Source organism: Puma concolor, chromosome B3 (assembly GCF_028749965.1).
Source record: "Puma concolor isolate L17-30 chromosome B3, mPumCon1.1.hap2, whole genome shotgun sequence".
In the NCBI taxonomy this organism is placed as follows: Eukaryota; Metazoa; Chordata; class Mammalia; order Carnivora; family Felidae; genus Puma; species Puma concolor.
Window position 1 is genome coordinate 62,185,504 of NC_141672.1, and position 26,602 is coordinate 62,212,105.

The 26,602-nt window shown below is 35.0% G+C and overlaps 1 protein-coding gene across 6 annotated transcripts in view; it reads right to left on the reverse strand.

Annotated features, from left to right (window-relative positions):
• The window catches only part of MIPOL1 (mirror-image polydactyly 1), a 346,637-nt gene that overhangs the window by 184,614 nt on the left and 135,421 nt on the right, over nucleotides 1-26,602 (reverse strand). For all 6 annotated transcript variants that reach the window (XR_015252408.1, XM_086709892.1, XM_086709891.1 and 3 more), the window contains one exon: nucleotides 16,723-16,830. Coding sequence is in view for 5 of the 6 variants with exons in the window: in XM_086709892.1 (XP_086566018.1) it covers nucleotides 16,723-16,830 (108 nt within the window). In the remaining variant the exon portion in view is untranslated. The remainder of the gene's footprint in view (nucleotides 1-16,722; nucleotides 16,831-26,602) is intronic.

The window sequence follows — 26,602 nt, forward strand, 5'->3', positions numbered from 1 at the left end:
AAAGGGTTACAAGTTATCAAAACTCCTAAACTGTACAGAGTTTTTTTCAAGACTATGAAATATATTCTAAAATATACACTTAATAAGACTGTAAGATCATAAAAATATTGGTGAAATGTCTTTCATATTGCATTTTAAATACTAAGCAATAAATCATAGGATCTTTTAAAATGTGTCTATGAGTCACTAGGCAAGAGTGATTTTTCAAGATGCTTTTTTTTTTTTGTTTCAGTTAAAATTAAAATCCATGCTGTTTAATCCTTGGAGTCAATTTGTAATTAAGGGGATTTGATGAGAGACCAGGCGCTGAATTAATGATAAAATTTAATATCTGTTTTAATGCATCAACATAACAGAAAAACTAACCAACACTGAACAACACAATAAACTCATTTTGGTACAGAAGGCAAACTACAGCTATGTTAATTTGTGAGTAATTCATTTTCTTTAATAAAGTATACATGCTCAAGGTCGGTAGATGCACTACTAAAAACTATGTGTCTAGGAAAAAACTCATGTCAAATATGTTTCTAGAAAAAAGATTTGCTTGGTACAGGAAACTAGATTGTTAAAATAGTTAATTTTATTGAGAATTTTGTGTAATCTCTAATGAAAGATTTAACTGCTTTCCATCATCATGTCTCATATCAGAAACATTTTTACTTAGTAGCCAAAGTAAATTAACTATATTTGATAATCTAAAGTTTGTTTTTTAAATATAAATTTTTTATTTTGAAAGAACATGTAATTTTTAAAAAATCCATCAAAACAAATTTCATAGCATTTTAAATAAATATCTGGATTTTGAACTATATTTTTCAGTTTTAGTACACAATTCAATTCACAAGACAATATGTCCAAATTATTTCAAATTACTTTAAGGTACAAACGTGCAGAATCTGGTTACTGAAAACACTAAAAATGAAAGAGAAAAATTTCATTTTGCCAGCATTCCTTCTTTTTTAATTTTTAATTTTTTTTTTTATTTTTTAATGTTTATTTTTGAGAGGGAGAGACAGAGTGCAAGCAGGGGAGGGGCAAAGAGAGAGGAAGACACAGAATCTGAAGCAGCTCCAGGCTCTGAGCTGTCAGCACGGGGCCAGACAGAGGGCTTATACCCACAAACCGTGAGACCATGAGCTGAGCCGAAGTCAGATACTCAACCGACTGTGCTACCCAGGCGCTCCGGCCAGCATTCTTTATGTAGCTTCATCTAACTTACCCTTAAAATCCAAGTAAGAACTTTAAAAATACATAAAACTGATAATGCTACCAAAATACTAATATCAAGCCAGTGAAAACTGGACAGAACTAAAATTAAAAGCACCGTTGGTAGGAAACAAACCTTATTTTGAGAAACAAAAATCCAAACATACTATTTTCACAAACAAATTGGGAAATATTTTGTCGCTAATTTGCTTTCAAACACCAAGTCTATGTCAGCAAGTTTTCAAATCCAGGGTAAGATTTTCCAATTCAGAGTGCTTTGGGTATGGCCCAGATTTATTATTCAGTTAGTATTCTTTTAATAATTCTAATACATACCTTTGTCAAGAACCATTAACCTGTACTCATTACCTAACAAACTGTCAAGAGGACCCTTATTGCTTTTAAAGGTACCCTGGGAGGCTCAGTCATGGTTTGTGGGTTCAAGCCCCATGTCAGGCTCTGTGCTCAGAGCCTAGAGCCTGGAGCCTGCTCCAGATTCTGTATCTCTCTCTCTCTCTCTCTCTCTCTCTCTGCCCCTCATCTGCTCACACTCTGTCTCTGTCTCTCAAAATAAATAAATGTTAAAAAAAAACTAAGAATAAAGGTGCCCTGGGTACTGTTTCCAACAACGTATCATACATATCTGCTCTTCTATGTCTTGGCCACTGTAATACCAAAACTCAATAGGTTAGGAACAAAAGGATGGAGATGATGAGGTGAGAGCAGAAGGCAAAGGGGAAAGTGGAACTTAAGGTACTGTTCATGTGACAGAGATAGGAAGGGCCTGGAGGAAATCCTGGGACCACTGAGCTTCTCACATACTCAATTTATTTTCAAATCAGTGCTCATTTTAATATTAAAACATTTCATTCTACCACCCAAATACCTCTCCAGTTTGGTGACAAGAGGATTGTAGCCAAACTGAAGACAGGATGAGTAGATATTAGCTGGGCAAAGGAGGGAGGGCAATAGGCGATGTAGGGCATTTCAATCAGAGGAAATACTAGGTCCAAAGACAAGGTGATATAAAGACTTGAAAAGGGTTCCAAGATCTATCTAAAGCCAGCTCACGTAATGATAAATCTGCCAAAGATTCAGTCTCCTACTGAAAGCTTATGTCTTCATTCAAGTATTCATTTTGATTTTTTTTTTTTTGGCATTTTACAAAATGTATAAGACAGGAAAGCATGCAATGTAATTTTGTATTTCTATAATTATGTATGAAAATAAAATCTCACATTCCTAAAATAATAGTATGAAATTCAAAATTAGAAAAACATTGGCATTCATTGTTGAGAGCAATTAAATGTAAGAATTCACAAGTACTGCACTTGTGGTTTGCCGCTGATAATCTCCACAGAAGTTTCCCACAGAAATTCAGTATTCCTTCCATGTAAGAGGTTATGGATCACAGTGGTTTCACCTGAACAGCATCAATTTTTATTGTGTCTTGATGGACTTGATGAACTTACACAGGCTTTGATGATTTGGCTATACCTGGTGCTGTAAATCCACAGACCCACCCTTCAGCGTAACTGTTTCTTTCAGAGAGCCTGTAATGAATGCTGTCATAGCAATTCTCCATTTAGTATGCAAAGACTGTAAACCTGGTCTAGCTGACAGTCTTGTGTGTTGTAAGGAAAGGCACTCTCGCAAGTAAAACTGTACTGTGTGGAAAACAAAGTCTGGCATTGGAACGGAATGCTGTTAGGAACCAGTGCAGAATTTCTCTCCACTTCCTTTGCTCAGAATTTTGTGTATTTTAATGCTTTGGCTCTAACTTTTGATCTTATTTGATTTTTCTGTAGCATTTGACACTGTGAGCCATTCCCTTCATGACTCTACCCTGAATTCTATCATAACACAACCTCTTGGTCATCTTATCTTTCTACTTCTTCTCTACTTTCTACTATCTCCTCTGTGAATCACTTATTTTTGTGCACCAAGAGTAAAATGCTGGAAATCACTATTGCTCCATTTATTTCACTTCTAAATGTGACTTCTGAGTATTCCCATACATTTCAATAATCTGAACTACAACATGTACAAGATCTGGCATCATTCTCTCCCTTCTCTAACTAATTTCCTGCCACTGTATTTCTCACTATGTGTCATGTATGCATGAAGTGACATATTGGTAAGTTACTCTACTTTTATTCAAAATGCAATCATAACAATATAGAGGAAAAAAGAAGGCCGGGAATCACTGGCTTCCAATGGTATATGACCCTTCCTATTCAATTTAAACTTGTCAAGGCCACACTTTAAAAAAGAAATTTATGCTATTCATTAAGCTAGTAATATTGGCATCAAATTGTCACAGCCGAACAATCTTAAAAAAGAAAAACAAAGTGGGAATTTGAATAATCTTTAAAATCAAGAAAACAATGACAAATCAAATCCAAAAGTTTATTCAGGGAATTGTTCAATATCAAGAACTCAATAAAATTTATTATATGCACTGATAAAAACTTAAAAAAACATTCTAGAAAGAAACTACTTAAATATGAAATAATAGTATTTACTAAAACCCAATAGTAGGGATGATGCTAATACCTAGGATCCAGAAAGTTACATTTTTTAAATGTTTATTTATTTTTGAGAGACAGAGAGAGTGCAAGATGGGGGGGGGGGGGGAAGGGCAGAGAGAGAGGGAGACACAGAATCTGAAGCAGGCTCCAGGCTCCAAGCTGTCAGCACACAGCCTGATGCGGGGCTCCAATTCAGAAACTGTGAGATCATGACCTGAGCTGAAGTCCAAAGCTTAACCAACTGAGCCACCCAGTTTTTGTCAAACTCTGATCTTCTACCTAAGTCTAAGAAACCACTGATCTGTTCTCCATCATAATGATTTTGTCACTTTGGGACTGTTATATAATTGAGATCACACAGATATAACCCTTTGCTATTGGCTTTTCCCATTCAGCACAATGAGAACCATCAAAGGCACTGCAGGTATCAATAAGTTGCTCTTTTTTATTGCTGAGTCATAGTTGATTGCATGGCTGTTGATCCACTGACCCCCTAATGGATATCTAGCTTTCTTTCTAGTTTTGGGCAATAACAAAAAAAGTTGCTATGAACATTTCTGTACAAGATTTTTGTGAACATAGAACTTTCATTTCTCTGGGTAAGACTGAGGAGTGCAATAGTTGGGTTACATGTTAAATGTGGCAAACTATCCCAGAGTGGCTGTAATAATTTTATATTGCCACCAGTAGTATGTAAGAGATTCAGTTTCTGCACATCTTGTCAACATCTGTGTGTGTGTGTGCGTGTGTGTGTGTTTCTTGTTTTTTGGGTTTTGTTTTTTTTTTTTTTTTGAGAGAGAGAGTGTGAGTGGGTAAAGGGGCAAGGGAGAGAAAGAATCTTAAGTAGGTTCCACACTCAGCACAGAGCCTGATGCGGGGTTCAATTCCACAACCCTGGGATCATGACCTGGACTGAAATCAAGAGTTGGATGCTCAACAGACTGAGTTACCTGGGCACCCCTGTATTTTTCATTTAGCCATTGTATAGATGTGACATGGTATTTCATTGTGGTTTTAATGGATGCATAAAATTTAAAAGAGAAATTCAATTTTAAAAAGTTTTAAAAATAATAACATTAAAGGGCAAGGTTTTGGGGTCCTTGTCAAATATTCTGTCAAATATTTTAACCCTGAAAATGAGTCTAGGAATTTGAATTTAAATGTTCATTCTGTTATTCAAGTACTCTACTTCTAGAAATCTATCTTGAAGAAATACCATACAGTCTTTAAAATTTTAACTTACATGTATCCTTTCTCAGGAAACTATTAGAAAGTGTGCTCCATCAAAATGAAAAAGTCAAGCAAGAAAAAAAATGAGATACAGGAAACAGGTGATCTAACACAGGAGAAATTAAAGGTAGCCACAGAATGACACTGGAGGTAGGTTCCAAGACTAGTAATGTCTTATATAGAATAATCAGTTCAGATCCTCAAACAAAAAAAATAGTTTTAGGTCACCTGAAATATTTGAAGGTATTAAGAAGATATTTTTATTTAGTAGAGAGGGTACAGATGTACTAGTGATAGATGTACATTATACAAACAAAAAAATCCAAACCATAATTCTGAGGAAGACGTAATACTGAAAAAGAAAGGAAATGTGGCTTTATAAGAACTGTGAAGAGTGAAGTATTTTTATCCTACTTGCAGGCTAACAAATTAGCCTGCCAGTTTCATGCATACTGGCAGAAGACAAGAATTCTGCATTACAAAGAACTTTACTCAGACACAGCACAAACAGCATAAGCTTCCTGTTTGTATCGGGGTCTCTGCCCTGCAACTCCCATGGGGGCAATGTGGAGGGGAACAGTTATATACTGCACACACAGCGGGACTGCATTACAGCTAAGGAACTCCAGACTTAGGGAAGCCAAATCTTTTATAATATGCTGCTAGCAAACCTGCCTGACCTTTGCTTCCGAGGGAGACATTGTTTTTTTTACATTGGACAGTAAACAAATCTGCCCTCTGCTACAGAGGGAGACACTATCTCTATCTTCCAAGGCTGTTTGCTAAGCAAATATTCTCTAGAACATATTTCAGAACAAAGGTCAATTGTGCCTCTGCTCACAGACATGTAGAAATACAAAAAAACCCATGGGAGAACTGTCACCCAGTTGATTTAGAGGGTCACAACCAGCACTAATCTAAGAGAAAGCTAAATCTTCATCTTTATAGTAGGAAGTCAATTAATAATAACAAAAAATGAAAACTAGTATAAGATATTCATTTAGAAATTTAGAAATAGAGTGCAAATACAGAAGGAACAGCTGAAAGAGTTGAGAGTGATTTTTTTCTGCAGAGCAGAAATCAGGAGAGATAAGGAGGCTGACTGTTATTTTTTTATTAGAACACTTATAGAATCATTTGGCTTTTAAAATGATTTGCAGGGGCGCCTGGGTGGCGCAGTCGGTTAAGCGTCCGACTTCAGCCAGGTCACGATCTCGCGGTCCGGGAGTTCGAGCCCCGCGTCGGGCTCTGGGCTGATGGCTCGGAGCCTGGAGCCTGTTTCCGATTCTGTGTCTCCCTCTCTCTCTCTGCCCCTCCCCTGTTCATGCTCTGTCTCTCTCTGTCCCAAAAATAAATAAACGTTCAAAAAAAAAAAATTTAAAAAAAAAATAAAAATAAAATGATTTGCATTACTAAAACTAAAAATTTGAAAAAATAATCAAAATTTGTTTGCTAAGCTACAGTTAAATATTAAAATACACAAATTTTAAAATACACAGCAGGGGCGCCTGGGTGGCGCAGTCGGTTAAGCGTCCGACTTCAGCCAGGTCACGATCTCATGGTCCGTGAGTTCGAGCCCCGCGTCAGGCTCTGGGCTGATGGCTCGGAGCCTGGAGCCTGTTTCCAATTCTGTGTCTCCCTCTCTCTCTGCCCCTCCCCCGTTCATGCTCTGTCTCTGTCTGTCCCATAAATAAATAAAAACGTTGAAAAAAAATTAAAAAAAAAATACACAGCATACTAAAATACACAAAAATATTTTTCACAGTGCTGTTCATAAAATACAAAGCTACAAAAAACCTAAATATTTAACCCTAAGGGAAGAGTTAGTTATGGTGCATCCATACATTGCAAATTACGTCATACATTAAGGTGATATTTATAGAGTAAGTATTTTGGAGAATGCTTATGAAGTGTTAAGTAGGGAAAGCTGGATACTAAATTGCATGTGTAGTGCTAATTCACTTAAGAGATACTTACTTATTCAATGGCTACTATATGTACTTGTAGGAGATCCAGCCAGAGCTGGTTTTCAGCTGCTATGCATAGATACAACCATACAAACTGTTAAGAGCTGGCATCTGTTACAGTTGGTCAGTATCTCTTACTTACTGTCAAATATTTTTAATATCATCAATAGATACAGAAGTGTATAAAGTAACCAAAAATCCTTGATCTCATGGAGCAGTTATTTCTACCAAGAAAACAGAATATGAAAAAAATAAATAAGTAAATGTATACTTCCTTAGAAGATAAGTACTCTGGAGTAAAAACAGGGAAGAGGATTGAGAAAATGCTTGGGAAGACCTCAATGAAAGGTGGCATTTGAAGAGACTTGAAGGAGTTAAGAAAGTAAGCCATGTGAATATTTGGGGGTGGGGGAGGGGTGGGGCGAGTGATCCTTGGGAGTAGGAACAGAAAGTACAAAAAGACCTTCTGATACGAGGGTGCCTGGTATATTTGTGGAACAGCAAGAAAGGAATGTGACTAAGCGAAGGATGGTGACAAGGAGGAAACTGAGGTCCAGATCAAGAGGTCTTGTAGGTTTATCTTCAGGGTGAAATGGCAGCCACTGACAGGTTCTTGGCAGAGGAGTAATATAATCTAATTTATATTTTAATAGGAATATCCTGGAGGCTGTGTTGAGAATAGAGGAGAGCAAGGATGGAAATAAGAAACCATTAGTAGGCTTTTGTAAAAATCCAGGCAAGAGATGATGGAGGCCTGAAAGACAGTAGTAGCAGTGGAAGTGATGAGAAGTGACCGAATTCTTGACATGCATCAAAAGTAGAGCCACGAGAATTTGTTTACAGATGGAATGTGGAATGTAAGAAAGAGAAATCAAGCCTAACTCTAGGATTTTGTCTGCTTCTCTCTGCCCCTCCCCCAATCACGCTCTCTCTGTCTCTATCTCAAAAATGAACATGAAAAAAATAAATAAATAAAATAAATGTTGATTTCAACTAGGACAGATTAAAACTGGTTTCTAATTTAAAAAACTTACTGATTATATATTGAGTTCAATCATGTGCTAAATTCCAAGAGAAGAGCAACATGAAAAAGCTATGATCCCGTATGCTTAAGAAATTTTTGATTTAGAGATGACATGTAAACAACCAATTAATATCAGAGACAGAATTAAATAACAGTCATAACAAAAGTAAAGACCAGAGGAATTAAAAAACATGACATGTTTAGGAAGTAGTGGGGGATAGTTGGGGTTTATCAAGACTACAAAGAGAAATGGTAAAAAAAAAAAAAAAAAAGAAAGAAAGAAAAAGAAAGTAAAACACAAAGTAAAAGAATACAAAAACACTAATTCAAAGGGATACGAGCATATCTGTGTTTACTGCAGCATTATTTACAATAGCCAAACTATGGAAGCAGCCTAACTGACCACCAACAGATGAGTGGATAAAGATGTAGTGTGTACATATATATAATGGAACATTATTCAGCCATAAGAAAGAATATCTTGCCATTTGGAACAATACAGATGGAGTTATAGAGTATAACGCTATAAGTCAGTCTGAGAACGACAAATACCATATAATCTCACTCATAGTGGAATTTAAGAAACAAAAGAGCAAAAGAAACAAAAAAAAAAAAAAGAGAAAGTGAGAGAGAGAGAGAGAGAGAGAGAGAGAGAGAGAGAAACCAAGAAATAATAGAGAACTGATGGTTACCAGAGGGGAAGTAGGTAGAAAGATGGGTTAAATGGTGGTGGGGATTAAGGAGTGCACTTGTGATAAGCACAGGGTGATGTATGGAATTGTTGAATTGCCAATTATGGAAATGTTGACTATAACAATGTATGTTAACTAACTGGAATTAACATAAAAACTTTAAAAACTTAAAAAAAATAAAAAACACAGAAAGGAAGAAAAAGAAAAGAGAAAGAAAGAAAAAGAAAGAAAGAAAGACAGAAAATAAAACGCAGGTTAAAATTGTAGTGCAGAATCTTAAATTCCGCACTTCGGAGGTTTGGATTATATGCTATACGTAATAGAAAGCAACTGAAATTTTTTATTTATCTGACCATTATTTTATTCTTGCCCTTGACAGTTACTTTTCTCTCTGTATATTTAAGGAACTATTCCCATTGCTGCTTTCTGGGTATTTAAGATATTATTCCATTATTACTATTGAGAAGTCAGTGAGTCTAAATGCCATTTCTTTGTTAAATATCTTTTTTTTTTTTTAAATGTTTTGGCTGTTCTTTATTTTTTTTTATTTTAGAGAGAGAGAGTGCACAAGAAGGGGAGAGGGGCAAGGGAGAGAGAGAGAGAGAGAGAGAGACAGACAGACAGACAGACCAAGCTCCACACTCAGTGCAGATCCCAATGCGGGGTTCAATTCCATGACTCTGGGATCACGACCTGAGCCAAAATCAAGGGTTGGTCGCTCAACTGACTGAGCCACCCAGGTGCCCCAAATAGGTCTTTTCTAATGGTTGTTTTTAAGAGCTTTAACTTTCATGTTCTGTAGTTTCTTCTAATTTATCATACTTAGAATTGATTTGGTATTCCTAGATCTGAGGCTTGTGTCACTTGACAATTCTGGGAGATACTCAGTCATGATTTCTTTGTATCTTGCCTTTCCCTGTACCCTATATTATCTACTCTAGAATTCCAAATAGATTTTAGATCTTTTCACTCTATCTTTTGTGTCTTTTAACATTTTATATTTTTCTTTCTGGCTTCCATTTCCATACTTGGTTTAGATATATCTTCCAGTTCATTAACAGTTTCTTAACATTGTGTTAAACCTATTTGCTGTTTAAATTTTTTATCAATTTCTGTAAATTCAATCTCATTTGGCTTTCCAAATTCACTTGATCATTTTTAGCTATTTTCCTTGCTCTTATTTTTAAGCATCTCTTTTTAAAGATACTACTTAAACATTTATTTTATATTCTGTGACTGATAATTAGAATACCTAAACTATTTGTTGTTTTAGTATATGATTCTGCTGCCTTATGTTTTTACTAACTTTCATTAGAAGTGCCGTCTTCTCTTATGTGTTTTTTGATAGCTCTGGGTCTTTGAAATTTTATCTATAAGAAATATTAGAGGCTAATTGGAAGGTAATTTGCTTTGGTCTGTTGTCTATGGGTCCTGCCAGGGTAGGACTACTTCAGTTAAATCCTCAGCTTTTAGAGTTACACAGATAGCAAGAATTCAAGCAACCTGTGTAGTTCTAAAACCTGCCTTAAAGCTGGCCAAGGATGATGAATTCTGAGCAATTTCCTCTCCTCCACAGTCAAGAAAGTCAAATTCCTTTGTTACCTTATTTTGTATGAAGGGCTTGACTCTTGTTCACCTAAACACTAATGGTGTGGCCATTATGATACCAGCTTCAAGAGAGGATATCTCATTACACTCTCTAGCTTAAACAGGCTCCAGGCTCTGCCTCTTGTTTGTCTTGCCCTTGAAACCATTAAAATGGAAAATTCACCGAGGTCTGACAAATGCTCTCAGAGTAAAAGACAACTTCAGGCAATCACTTACTTCTCATGTCCCCTGCTCTCATTTCTACTTTGTTTTAGGTCTTTGTAAATTCCTTATCTTCCTGTCTTTTCTATAATGTTGTTGTAAAATATACTTAAAACATACATTTTAGTCATCCTTTTTCATTGTTTTTATAAGGGTCATTCAGGGTCACTGTTGAAAATGCAAGACAATGAAAGTTTTTGAGTAGTGAAGTGTCCCTTCTGTTTTAGAATGATGGCTAATGAAAGTAACAACTGGTTAGAGAGGTGAGAAACCAAGGACAGAAAAGTTAGGAGGGTACAGGCATACTTTGGAAATATTGTATTTGGAAATATTCTAGACACCTGCAATAAAGTGAATATTGCAATAGGGCGAGTCAAATGAATTTTTTAATTTCCCAACACATATAAGCATTATGTTTTCACTATACTATAGTCTATTAAATGTGCAATAGCATTGTGTCTAAAAAAACACAATGTGTATCCCTTAATTAAAAAAAACTTGGGGCGCCTGGGTGGCGCAGTCGGTTAAGCGTCCGACTTCAGCCAGGTCACGATCTCGCGGTCCGTGAGTTCGAGCCCCGCGTCAGGCTCTGGGCTGATGGCTCGGAGCCTGGAGCCTGTTTCCGATTCTGTGTCTCCCTCTCTCTCTGCCCCTCCCCCGTTCATGCTCTGTCTCTGTCTGTCCCATAAATAAAATAAAAACGTTGAAAAAAAAATTTAAAAAAAAAAAAAAAAAAAAACTTTATTGGTAAAAAACACTAACCATCATCTGATCTTAGTGAGTTGTAATCACTTACCACAGATCACCACAACAAATATAATTCTAATGAAAAAATTTGAAATATTGCACAAAAATTATCAAATGTGACACACAGACAAAAAGTTGAAAAAAATGGCACCAAAAGACTTGCTTGGGATACAGAGGTGCCACAAACTTTCAATGTGAAGAAAATGTATTATCTGTAAAGTGCAATAAAATGAAGCACCATAAAATGAGATATACTTGTAGTATTATTATCTAGATCATGAATTTGACATAGGGTAGGGGTAGGACAATAAAAATAGAAAGGAAAATAGGAGAGAAATCATTGTTGCAGAATTGACAGGACTGAATGTCTGACTGCTTTGTGGTGGATGACAGCCTAAAAGAACATGAAGGTTATGTCAATTATATTAACCTACGTGTCTAAGGAGTATGGTAGTATCATTAATTAATAGATGTTAATTGATCAATTTGGAAGTAAATAACAGAAAACTATTAAGTGATTTAAAATATAAGGTATATCTATTACCAGAAAAAGAAATCAGGGTATAGGTGCTTAATGTTCTCAAAGTAGCTCATTGGCTAAGGGGCTCAATAATGTTAATGGCCAGCTTCTGGTGTTTTCTTCATGGCTATAAGATGGTTGATGTAGTTCCAGGCAGCAGTAAGTGTTTAAGGTAATAAGATGCCTGCTGTATCAGTCCTACATGAAGGAAACAAAAACTTTTCCAGAGACACTCCAACTTCTCTCTACCCTGTTGAATTCCTCTTATGTCATATTAGCAAAAAGAAAGGCTGAGAAAGTGTTTAACTTCTCCTGGTTCTACAGTAAAGACAAACAAAGGAGAATATGATTGGGAATAAATGTTAAGTCATACAGTCAATAGTGTTAGACTCAGGTCCTGACTTCTTTCTGGGGAGAAAAGACTTAGGGAGTCATATTAGGGATTTGTTTTCAAACTTGCTGTGGTTAAGGAAACATTAAGATATCCAAGTGGAAGGGCAGACGAGATAGTCATTAAGATATAAATAACAGGTGATAGTGTAGAAATGGATGAAATTAGAAGAAACAAGTCTACAATAAAAGAAACTGCAAATGTTGGCGAGATAGTGGAGAAACAAATCAAATTCATTACTGGTAGGAATGAAAAATAGTACAGCTACTCTAGAAGATAGTTTGGTAGTTTCTTCCAAAACTAAACATTCTTATCATACAACCCAGCAATTGAGTTCTTGGTATTTCTCCATATGAGCTGAAAATTTTATGTCCACAAACAATTCTGCAAATGGATGTTTATAGAAACTTTCATACTTCATTTTCATTTCATATTCAAAGTTGCCAAATTCTGGAAGCAAGCAAGATGTCCTTCAGTAGGTGAGTAGATAAATAAACTGTGGTACATCGAGAAAATGGAATACTAAACACTAAAAAGACATGAGCTATGAAGCCATCAAAAAAATATAGAGAAAGTTTAAATGAATACATAATGTATGATTCCAACTAAATGACATTCTGGAAAAGGCAAAACTACGGAGACCATAAAAAGATTAATGGGTGGCAGATATTGGGAGAGAAAAATAAATAGGTAGAACACAGAGGATTTCTAGAGTGAAACTCTTCTATATGATACTGCAGCAGTAGATACACGTAATGTACCTTTGTTAAAATCTGTAAAATGTACAGCACTAAGAGTGACCCTTAATGTAAACTGTGGACTGTGGGCAAAACTGATGTAGATTCATGGATTGTGACAAACATACAAATATGGAGCTGGATGCTGAGGGCATTTACATGTGTGAAGGCAGGAGGTAATGGGAACTCTGCACTCTCTGCTTAATTTTGCTGCCAATCTACAACTGCTCTAAAAAAAAAAATAAATGAATAAAGATTTTTTTTTTAAGAATAATAAGGGACTTATCGCACAACTTGGGAATAGGTAGAAAAAGAGGCACCAACTAAAGAACACCATTCAAAGAAGAAAAATGATACAGCAATAGAGAACCACAGGAAAGTATTTCAAAGGGCAGGGCCAACAAAATTGAAATGTGTTCTAGTTACACTGACTGGGATGCTGAGTAGAATAAAGAATAAGTTTCACAGGTTTAATCACCAGAGGTCATTTATAATCTAAGAAAGAATGGCTTTCAATGGAACTACAGTGGAGAAGTCCAATTGTAGGAAGTGAAAGACATATGATAAAGAAGGTAAATAAATAAAATGAAAGAGGAAAAGAAGGCAGTATACGTGAAATTTCTCAGTAAGTTTGATGTCTGCATATTTATGGCTGATCTAAATTTATTTAAAAATATTAAATATCCAAAATTGTGTTCCTCAAGAAACCAATTTCCTCACATAAGTGGATAAAATGTACTTTAAATGAGAAAATAAGCTTTTATTAAATTAACTATTATGCTATAGACTGGTATCAGTATAAATTTAGCCCTTCATCCCATACGAACCAGTGTGTTTTACTTGTTATTAGGGAAAACCGCAAACGCTATAAAACGCTAAAAAGAAATTCCATCTTAGCAAATTTAGCTGGTATAATCCCATGCTACTTTAAAAATAATGTATATGATCACCAAATAACCAATTTTATCCTCTACCACCAGAACTAATTTAGAAAGAATTCCCAGGTTATTAGAATAAACAAAGATGTATTATTTGAACAGCACTATAATATTAAAAAGTATTTCTTTGTATGATAATCATGTATTTGCCTTAATCTACTGGAAAGTCCTATATAATGTATGACCATTAACTTGGATTTTTCCCAAACATATCACTAGGACTGTTTCCTTTATGAATTTCAGCATTACACAATTAAATAAAGCATAAATTTTTCAGCTCTCATCCTAATCAAATTTACCTTTTACTGATATCAATAACAGTACTTTTTATAATAAAATACTAGAAATATTATTGACTGACTGAAGGTCCCTAGAGACAGTGACTGTTTTAAAAAATTTCTCCCTAAAGCTTATTTACATAGTAACTATTGAATGAGTTAACAAACACAAAAATAATTGTAAGTGTGCCATAAAAGATAGGCATACTGCTGAGAAAGTACACAACAACTGATTCATTAGACAGCTTGATAATAAACTTATTATTCAGAACTTATATGGCAACTTGAAGATACAGAATGCAACACCCAAAGCACCAAAAACAGAGCAAAATCCCTAGAAGGTAAGAATAATTTTAAAAAATGATTCAGAATAAAGCAGATATATAAAATAAATTCAAGGTTTCTCATGAGAAAATTGGCATAAAATAACTAAAAAAAGGATTCAAACGTAGCTTTGTTTATATATTGTTTTATACAGTCCATAATTTATACAGATTTCTATTTTATAGGGGTTTTTTTGGGGTTTAAATTTCCAGGGGTTTTTTGTTCTATATCTTACCTTCTAATTTTAATAACCTCTTAGAAATGTACATTTCTTTTTCTCCACAGATAGCAGGTGCCATTTAATTCAATTTATTTTTATATATTTATTTATTTTTTATATGAAATTTATTGTCAAATTGGTCTACAACACCCAGTGCTCATCCCAACAGGTACCCTCCTCAATTTAACATAAATACACAACAAAAAATCCAGAAGAAGGACTATGGTATTATTATGTACTTAGACTAGAATTTTAATTTTAGGTCTGTTTTACATAAGAATAGCCATATCATAGGGGCGCCTGGGTGGCGCAGTCGGTTAAGCGTCCGACTTCAGCCAGGTCATGATCTCGCGGTCCGTGAGATCGAGCCCCGCGTCGGGCTCTGGGCTGATGGCTCAGAGCCTGGAGCCTGTTTCCGATTCTGTGTCTCCCTCTCTCTCTGCCCCTCCCCCGTTCATGCTCTGTCTCTCTCTGTCCCAAAAATAAATAAACGTTGAAAAAAAAAATTAAAAAAAAAAAAAAAAAAAAGAATAGCCATATCATATATGGCACATGAAGTCTGTCCCCTGATGCTGATAATAAAGTGGCATATATAATGTAAGCTGCCTTTAAAACAATCCTTCTTTTGATTTGCAAGTATACACTGGAAAAAATGATTATACTAAATTTTACTCAAATAATTTTAAATTCCTTGGGGTAATTAAAAAATGATCAAGAGGGGCGCCTGGGTGGCGCAGTCGGTTAAGCGTCCGACTTCAGCCAGGTCACGATCTCGCGGTCCGTGAGTTCGAGCCCCGCGTCAGGCTCTGGGCTGATGGCTCAGAGCCTGGAGCCTGTTTCCGATTCTGTGTCTCCCTCTCTCTCTGCCCCTCCCCCGTTCATGCTCTGTCTCTCTCTGTCCCAAAAATAAATAAATGTTGAAAAAAAAAATTAAAAAAAAAAATGATCAAGAATCTAAATTTCTTTTCTTTCCCCCTTACTGCTCTAATCTATCTATGAATTTGAGAGAAAAAAGGAGAAAGTGCATTAAACAATGACAACAAAGTTATCATAGGCTCCTAATTACTCACTGAGAATTTCAAAATGAAGTTAAACACATTTACAGAAAAATCTGACTTCAACCAAACTTCACACTTTTTGACAGACTAAAATATTTTCCACTTCCAAATGTCACCATTTTTCTAATTTTGGTAGATAATCCTGGCTTAGTGAGTTAATCCTGCTAATGCTGTAATACTCTCCTGCAAACTGTAGCAAAAGAGAATTTAAGAAAACAAAGTACAATTTTCTTGATAGCATATTTTTCTTACTGCACAATCATGACAATGATGAATCTTTTCTATTTCCTATAGATGTGGTTTTGTTTTTATTTTTAAGCAGTTAATGAAAATGTAAGCACCTTGAGGGCAGGAACCACTACTGTGTCATAGGTACTATGCTAGGAATTGGGACAAAGATGAAAAAGGAGAATGGAAAGTCATAAGTACAATAAGAAAAAAATATATAATTAGTAGAATAAAAACGATGTTGGATCTATTTTCATGATTATTGGATCTATACTAAAATGAAACAGAACCTCTTATCATGAAATGTACACTTGTTTCAAGTTCTGGTACACTATCTTCTTCCTTTTTTTTTTTTTTTTGTAATAAGTAACATTTTAAGTACTATTTCAATTCCCAAATATATTCACATACCCTTCAGGGAGAGTCACTTCTGTGAGTTAATAATATTACAAGATTAGTGTAATAAATATTGATGTGAAGAAAAGGCTCATGGTTTAATTTTTTTTCTTTTATAGTGTGGTCACTTTTTATTAACTACAAAAGGTAAAAATATATTGTAAAATCAGAAACAGAATGAACCCAAAGTACTAATATACCACCACTCAAAATTCAGAAAATATGTTGTTTTCATGTACACATAACACGAAATAAAATAATACCATAACAGAAGGGTGCTGTATCTGTGTTTAAAGAAGGGGTTGTTGGCAAACACCACAGCTCACTTCTGCGGAAATGTACACAACTGATATATGCAGCACAGAAAGCTGGCACCAAGGGCTTACAACCTTAATTTGCCTGTAAGAAGGAACAGAGATTTACCTTCAGAGCACGTTCTTGATTGTTTTCAGCAGTCAGATGTCTCATGTTGTTTGCTGAAGTCTGGTTCTGCTCTTTCAGATGATGAAGCTCCTGCTCTAGCCGTTTGCACTGCCACAAGGGAAGAATCCCATTAAGTAAAGGAGTTATAGCATTTTTTTTTCAAACAAGCCATATGAATTAATGTAAATAATACCACTGCAATCACTAAAAGACAAGGTATCTTTCGCAATAAGAATAGTAAGTTAAAAGTAATGATGAATAAGAACAAAATAATATTGTTTATAGTACTCTGGCAATTCAATTGCAATTATCTTTTATTAATCTAAATATTACCATGAGTTAGTAAAATACTTTGTGCTTTCATAAAATTAAGATCAAACTACATTTAAAATTATTTTCTTCATTGATCAAATGGTTTTTATTAGGTATCTCTTGGTTGAATAAAAACATCTAAAAATCACATGGGGTTCCAAGTAAACCTCAACATGGTATTCTGTATGAATTTTTATTAAATTTTTTAAAATAGCAATTATAAAATACGTATTAAGAGGTTTTCCAGATTTTTAGAAATATCTAAGGAAACAATTGTGTAAGGAAGAAAGTAGTAACTATAGTGCTATAGGTTTGGAAACAACTAAGGAAACAAATGTTTTTCATTTCTATTTTGGCTAAACCTTATTTTTAAGTAAAACAAGTGATAACAAACATGAAATGACATTCTGACCTACAGGAAATATATGAGAATATAAGTAAAAAAAAGAAATTATAAATAAAAGCATAAACAGGCATCTATGTTAAAAAATAATTGAACTATGACATTTGAATACAAGATCTTCATATAAATATATCGAACATTTTACACAATAATTATAAAGTGATGTGCTGTAATTCAGGACCATATCAAGATACATGGGGGGATTAGCTAAAGGAATAAAGTACTAAAGCCATCTTTCAGGAAAAAAGTTAAAAAATCACTCCTTAATTTATCTATTTGTAAGTTAGAATATTTAAGGGATGCCTGGCTAGCTCAGTTGGATAGAACATGGGACCCTTGGTTGTGATTTTGAGCCCCATGCTAGAAGCAGACATTACTAAAAAATTAAACTTAAAAAAATTAGGATATTTAAGTAACACCCAGTAAGTAAATACCTATACAAAGTTAATTCTAGATTAGTTGACAAGTGGCTAGTTGTCCTAATGAATTACAAATCATTATTACAAAATAATCAAGATACAGTCATAATCCAATTTGGCATCTAACATTGATTTTTTTGCCTCTGACCTCTATAATATTTAGTCCATATCAGTATTTCTCAAGCCTTAGTAATATACAAATCTTTTTATATTTTTTATTTTTTTAAGTTTGTGTATTTATTTTGAGAGCGTGCATGCACACATGTGCACGTGAGCAGGAGAGGGGCAAAGAGAGGAAGAGATTTACAAGCAGGCTCCGTGCTATCAGTGCAGAGAGCAGGGCTTTGATCCATGAACTGTGAGATCATGACCCTAACCAAAATCAAGAGTTGTGATGCTTAACCGACTGAGCCACCCAGGCGCCCCACAAATCCTTTTAAAAGAAATGTCATACCAAACTGCTGATATTGACTTAAATTATAGAATGATGTTACAATACAACATTGAATATACATGCCTCATGCATATATAATACAACTGTAAAACCAAAATAATTTATAAATGAAGTAAAATAATCACAAAATCAAGATTTTTAAAATATTAATTTACCAGATAAAGTTTTGTTGAAATTAAGTTCTGCACATATAGTGCTGACTATATTATAGTCAAATATAATATAGTGGCAGATCATTTCATGTTGCCATGAATATTCCAACATGTGCTGTGTGACAACTTGAATCACTTATCACGTTTTTAAGGGTGCCTGGGTGGCTCAGTCAGTTAAGCATCCAACTCTTGATTTCGGCTCATCTCATGATCTCATGGTTCATGGGATCAAGCCCCACTTTGGACTCTGTGTGACAGCATGGAGCCTGCTTGAGATTCTCGCTCTCTCTCTCTCTCTCTCTCTGCTCCTACCCCACTCACTCTCTCTCTCAAAATAAATAAATAAGATTTAAAAAAATTACTTACCACATTTTAAAAATGATTTGAGTGAAACCTTTGTGACATTACATCATTTGGCCTTCATTTGGAAGGGACACATGATTTACACATGATTTATATCTGTCCCATTTTGCCTGTAACAATTCAAATATTTGCTCATAAATGCAACCAAAACATAAATGTGTTTTGTGAAGACACAAATCATGAGGCATGGAAACGAGTAAGACATAGCAGTGAGCATCACAATCCAGCAGAAGTATTCTTTACTAGAATTAACCTCTACATTTTCAATTGATTTTAATACAAAACTATTACATATTAAGTACTTAAACGGAATGACTATGACTTATGAGGTTACAAATGTGGGGGAGATAATTTTGGCTATGGGATAAAAGAATGTCTCATGGAGCTGATGACATCTGAGTTGGGCTTATTCGGGGAACATGATTTTATAAGTTGAATGAAGAAAAAGAGGAAGAACACAGGAGGAAAGGTAGAAATGTCAAGGGTGTGCTTGAAGAAAGTGAGAAATCATGGTCACAAGTTGACCACCTATTTAAGTAAGGAAGTAAGTAGGAAATCAGAAATAACCCAGGGATAGAGACTTCTTTCCTACTTACATAATACACAAAATATGAAACACTGTAGTCAAACAGAGAAGTATAACTTAAGAACAATAAAGCTACTGTTGACCTGAGGGCATTTATCCACACTGCATACTTGGGCTCAGTTTCCATGGCCATGAAGTACAAGAGGGATAGAAGATAAGGCCCAGGGACCACTCAAACTAGCAAGTGTCCTAAAGGACTACACTTTCAAGTTGTTTAGTGATCCTCCCTACTTTAATGAACGAAAAGAAAGAAGACAAATGCTAGAGAAAATGCATGTTGCTAGATCAAGTATTACATAACATCTTCCATGGTTTCAGAGTTTCATTTTGAACTAGCATAATTAAAAATAATACTTTCCCTGATTATATTCTGCCAAATATTAATATTCTTTTTTTTTTTTTTTTTAACATTTTATTTTATTTTTGGGACAGAGAGAGACAGAGCATGAACGGGGGAGGGGCAGAGAGAGAGGGAGACACAGAATCGGAAACAAGCTCCAGGCTCTGAGCCATCAGCCCAGAGCCCGACGCGGGGCTCGAACTCCCAGACCGCGAGATGGTGACCTGGCTGAAGTCGGAGGCTTAACCGACTGCGCCACCCAGGCGCCCCCCAAATATTAATATTCTTAAAAGTTCTAATGAATAAATTGAGACTTAGGAGATTTCTTACATCTTTTAAACTTAAAAAACATTTTTTAAATTGAACTTAAGGGGCGCCTGGGTGGCGCAGTCGGTTAAGCGTCCGACTTCAGCCAGGTCACGATCTCGCGGTCTGTGGGTTCGGCCCCGCGTCGGGCTCTGGGCTGATGGCTCAGAGCCTGGAGCCTGTTTCCGATTCTGTGTCTCCCTCTCTCTCTGCCCCTCCCCCGTTCATGCTCTGTCTCTCTCTGTCCCAAAAATAAATAAACGTTGAAAAAAGAAATTTAAAAAAAATAAAAAATAAAAAAAATAAATTGAACTTAAGTAAATGCTATCTGTATACTGTTACAGTGCCCTTGGGAACTAGGGCTCACATCAAATGAGACGAAAATAAAGACGAAAGATAAAATACGTAAAAAACCTTTTAGTTCAGAAATTGAACTGAAGAATCAGTATGAGGATACAAAGGGTTTTACCTTTAAAAAATATGTGTGTTTGTGTATTTCCTAGTTCTGCCCATTGAAAAAGATAGAAATAACAGGAAATCCGGTAGCAATAAGTACTTTTAACACCTACCCTATGAGTTTCAAGTACCATTTCCTACTAAAAATATAGGACTCCATGTATATATGGCTGACTCCAGGTCTGGGACAAGAAATATACAATATGATCCAAGAACACATGTTCTTAGCAGAAGTTTTGTATTAATCAGGACTAAGAAATTATCAAAGAGACTCAGAAAGCACTCAGTAGAAAACTTGAAAAGCTCTCCTGTAGCTAAAGATGAGACAATATGATCACCAATAGGGATAGTAAGTGAAATATATTGTAACACACAGAATATGTTTAAACTATTAAATTTACAATTACAATAAAATTTTTAAAAAACTAATTAGCACTGTGGGGGAATTTATAAGCCAAGAATTTATCTACCCTTTCTTATATAAACTTTACCACTGGGTAGTCAAAGAATAGATAAGAAAATGGCTATGGAAGCATCCAAGCTAATAAAAAAAAAAAGGAGTATTAGAATATCACAATTTTGAAGTCATTAATAAACTAAGAGATACTAATATACTGAGATCATTAATAGACCACTGAGACCTGTTAATAACTCACGTAGTTCTTTCACAAACCAACATGTATTCCCAGATAAAACACAAAACTACCTGTAAAGCAGTCTTGGTAACAAACAGTAATCTAAATCTGATCAAGCCTATAGATACTTACAGAGAAGAGAGGAATACATTAAATGACACTGCAGAGATGCAATCAATAAACTGGGAAACTACAAGAAAACGGACTCAATGTGTTTAAAAAATAAACTCCAAGGACAAAAAGAGATAGAAAGGGAATCTATAAATTAAAAATAGTGTTAAGAGTCAATTCAGTCATTTGCAATGTGTAATTCTTATTAAATACAGATTCAAACAAAGAAGAAAGTTATGATATTTATGGAATGACTGGAATTTGAAAACTGATCAGATGCGTCACAATACTCTTTGTTAATATTTTTGTTGTGATAATGATACTGTGGTTATAAGCAACAGTTCATATCTTTTAGAAATACACAATGTAAGGAGCGCCTGGGTGGTTCAGTTGGTTAAGAGTCCAACTTTCAGTTTCAGCTCAGGTCATGATCTCACAGTTCAGATCAGGTCATGATCTTCACGAACTCAGGTCATGAGTTTGAGCTCTGTGGAGGGCTCTGGGAGAGCCTGCTGGGATCCTCTCTCTCCCTCTCTCTCCGCCCCTCTCCTCATTCACTCTCTCTTTCTCTCAACATGAATACACTTAACAAAAAGAAAAAAGAAATACACAATAAAAGTTACAGATAAAAAGGATATTATATCTGGTATTTCCTTCAAAATAACATGAGAAAGAATAAATGAGAGGGGGATAGAGATAAAAAAAAAGATGGACAGCTGTAGCATGGTAAAAATATCTCAGGGGCTCAGAGATTCTGTGGTCTGTAGGTTCACTGATAAGAAAAAAAGGATTAAAATTTTCTCTATAAACAAACAATTCTACAGTGCAAGTGAACTAAACATATAAAATATAAAAATTGTTATAAAAACATAAAAAATATAAAAATTTATAAAAATTATCATAAAATGATTTGGCCCATTTTTAATACAAGATCTGTTTTCAGCAGTAATTTCCTTTTACTTGCTGTTGTAAATAATGAAGAATTAGATCAAGCAGATAATACATTGTTTTACACTGTTTTACTCTATGTGCTCTTTCCGAAAGATTAATATGCCTTAAGTTTTTAACAAAAAGTTTTCTGATATTGTATAAGTTTTTAACAGCTCCCGTTTCTCCTGTACAATCTGCTTTCAGTCACGGACCATTTTGACTGCATACAATCAAACGTCACTCCACTTGGATGCTATACAATTCTTTCCTTTGCAGACAAAAAATAACAACAGACTCTTCCAGTCAAAACAGACGCTACACTTTGGTGTCAATGTGAATTATGTACTTTGAACTGCAGATGTTTGGAAGCACTTAGGACTATATAAATAAGTTTTTATTCTTCTTAATTTAGAACAATCTTTAAAAATCACTTCATTTTAGATTTCAAAACAGTAACTAGAATGCTTTTGTTTCATTGCAATAACTTGGAATAAAGAGTTTTCAAATTCAAAGGGTAACTTGTTTCTTTAAAGCCTCGGAAAAATATCAATAACAGTTTAAATCAATATTTATACGATGCTCACAGGTATTAAGTTTAAAAATACCAAAGATTAAAAAAGAAAAACAATAATTACGTGAATGAGACTCTAAAGCCACATGTACTATAGCTGATATGTGTGTATATACACACATGTACACACACATAAAACATATTTAAAAACATATATTCAGTAAATATTCACTGAGCCTCCATTAGACAAGATACAAGCACCCACCAGGCAACATGCCACACAATGACATATTTCTACAAATTTGTACATATATATATCTTAATTACATATATTCATTTCAAAAACACCATAAGAAAGTAAATAACTAGGGACTTAGTAACAAACACAGTAATTTTTAGTCCTTTTTTTTTTTTTTTAAATTTTTTTTTTTCAACGTTTATTTATTTTTGGGACAGAGAGAGACAGAGCATGAACGGGCGAGGGGCAGAGAGAGAGGGAGACACAGAATCGGAAACAGGCTCCAGGCTCTGAGCCATCAGCCCAGAGCCCGACGCGAGGCTCGAACTCACGGACCGCAAGATCGTGACCTGGCTGAAGTCGGACGCTTAACCGACTGCGCCACCCAGGCGCCCCTAATCCTTTTAAACTATTGAGTTATTTAAAAAAAGATTAAAGAAACATTTTATTTTTTTCTTAATGTTTATTTTTGAGAGAGAGACAGAGACAGAGTGTGAGCAAGGGAGGGGCAGAGAGAGAAGGACACACAGAATCTGAAGCAGGCTCCAGGACCCCGAGCTGTCAGCACAGAGCCTGACATGGGGTTTGAACTCACAAACTGCGAGATCATGACCTGAGCCAAAGTCGGATGCTTACTGAGTGAGCCACCCAGACACTCCAAGAAACATTTTAAACAACAAAGTAAAAGGATTAGTAAAGATGACAATTATCTTAAAGGTATCCACATGTATGCAGGAATCTATTTAGTATGCTGTTATTAAAATATTATTTTTGTAATACTCTTTAAGTTTATTATGTGAGTTGCACCCATGAAAAGCTCTTCATCTGAAAAATCATAGTTTGCATCTCTATTTCAGAATAAAGGTTACTATACATACTATTAATCAACTCTTACAATGTACATATATTTTCATTTTCCTTGGCTAAATACCTAGAAATGGAATTGTTACGTCACAGAGTAGATATTTTTCCACTACATAAGAAACTGCCAAGCAGTTTTCAAAACTGGTTGTACCATCTTCTCCTCCCATTAGCAGTGGATCAGAATTTTGGTTGCTGACAACCTCACCAATAACTGTTGTGTCTGTCTTTTAAATTTCAGATGCCATAATTCATGTGATGTAGTATCACATTTAAATTTGGGTTTCCCTGTTCACAAATTATAATCTTTCCATGTGTTCATTGGACATTTGTGAATTTTCTGCCCATTTTTAGGGGAGACTTTTTATCTTCTTATGATCTATTGAGGGAATTATTTAAACATACTTAATATTTAAGTCTTGTGTCAGATACATGAACTGCAAATATTTTCTCCCATGCTGTGGCTTATCTTTTCATTTTCTTAAAGTTGGCCTTTGATGATAGCCTTAATGTTGTTAAAGGCACATTTATCAATTTTTGCATTATGTTTAGAGCTATTTCTGTCCTTTCTCAAATGCTCCCCTCACTCAGTGTAATAAAGATATTTTCCTCAAGTTTTAGCTTTCTTGCTTAGGTCTACAATCCTCCTTGACTTTAATTTTGATTACAGCATGGAGAGTCAAGACTCCTTTTAGTTCCGAACTGATACCCAGCAGTTGTACCACTATTTGCTGTCTTATCTTTCCTCAATGGACTAAACTGATGCCCTGGTCTAAAATCAAGTGAGCCCCACAAGCAAAAGAATGAACTTAGACAACTTGCTTAAGACATACAGAAAAATTAATTTAAAACTGATCACAAAACTAACTGTAAAAGCCAAAACCATAAAAATCTTAGGAGAAAACACCTTAGGAGTAATTTATCTTAGGATAAAAAATTTAGGAGTAAATCTTAGTGACACTATATTAAGCATAACCTTCTAAGCCTTCAAGTGACAAAAAGTATAAAATGAACTTCACAATAAAAAAAAACTTTTGTGCCCCATATGATATCGTTAAGAGCATGAAAAAATTCACACATAATATATATGGTAAATAGTTTGTATGTATGATATATAAAAAAACTCTTACAACTCAGTAACACAAAGAATAATCACATAAATAATGGGCAAAGGATCAGAATAGAAACATTTCTCTAAAGAACATATACAATGGCTAATAAACACAAAAACAGACAAGACAACATCATTAGTCATTAGGGAAAAACAAATCAAAGTCACAATGACAGTGACCTCTGCAAAAGGGTGTAGGATGACGCTCCAGGCCCAAGTTCCCCAGTGGAAATAAAAAGTAAGCAACGTATGAACCAAGCTTTGTGGGAATTCTAGAAACCAGTTAAGAATCAGCAGCAACCAAATGAACCCTCAGCCAAGAAACCCTCAGCCTCACTCTCAAATTAGTAGGAGATTTTGTGGCATTTTTACTTGCCCCTCCTGGACTGTCCCCCCTGGCACATCACAGAGATGTCAGTTGCAAGCAGGCTGTCCAATTCCCAGTTCCTTCTTTGGATAAGACAAAAAAGTGGGACTTTTTTTTCCAACATTCTGGCTTGTCTACAGGTGGTCCAAGGGACTTGTTTCTGCCTTGTCTGATTGTGGAGTACTGATGGGAAGAATGGCATAGTTTGGATATCAGGTTGGAAGTTGCTGAAAGCAACAGTGGATACCGTGATGAATGAGTACTATAGAAGAAATGTAGAGCTTTAGGCGTCTGCAGTCAAGAAATTATTAGCAGAAGACTACAACAGATATCCAAGGACCTGCAAAGAAGCAAGTAGGAGACTCAAAGGGAAATTAGGACATTTAGAGCAGCCAAGTAAAGGGAAGAACTGGGAAAAAGGCATACATAGGCCCAGGGAAGATGCATGTCTACAAAAGGCCCAAGAAGAACTTGAGCCATCACACTACTCTCATTAGTCAAAGTCTCCTGTATAAAGTCAGTTCATAAAGACTGGGAGATGTGGATATTTGTTCAAATGCCCAATTTCCAACAATAAAAAAAATGAGAAGGCATACAAAGAAAGAGGGAATCATGGCCTATTTGAAGGAACAAAGTGAATCCAACTTACTGAATAGAGACTTTAAATGGCTGTCTTAAGTATGCTCAATGAGGTAGAGGAGAACATGAACATAAAATTAATATCAGGACAGCAATCTATGAATAAAATGAGGATATCAACAAATTAACACAATTATTTAAAAAAAAACAGACAATCTAGAACTGAAAAACACAATATCTACATTGAAAAATTCATTAGAGGGGTTCAACAGCAGACTCAAACAGGCAGAATTATCAGTAAACTTAAAGTTAATTTGAAATTACTGAGTCTGAGGAGCAAAAAATGAAATAAAATAAAGTAAGATAAGACAAGACAAGACAAAATGATAAAATAAAATAAAATAAAATAAAATAAAATAAAATAAAGAAAAGTGAATAGAGTCAAAGGGATTTACAGTCCCATCAAGTGGACTTATTAGGGGATTCAAAGAAAGTGAAGAGGGAGAGAAAGGGGGCAAAGAGTTCATTTGAAAAAATAATGGCTGAAAATTTCCCAAATTTGAGAAAATATAGGATATAAAAATACCAGAAACTCAACTCCAAGTAGGATAAATCTAGAGAGACTCGTACTAAGATACATTATAATCAAGCCATTGAAAGTCAAAAACAAAGAGAATCTTGGAAGCATCAAAAGAAAAATAACTTTTCATGCAGAAGGGACCCTTAATAAAATTACTAGCAGATTT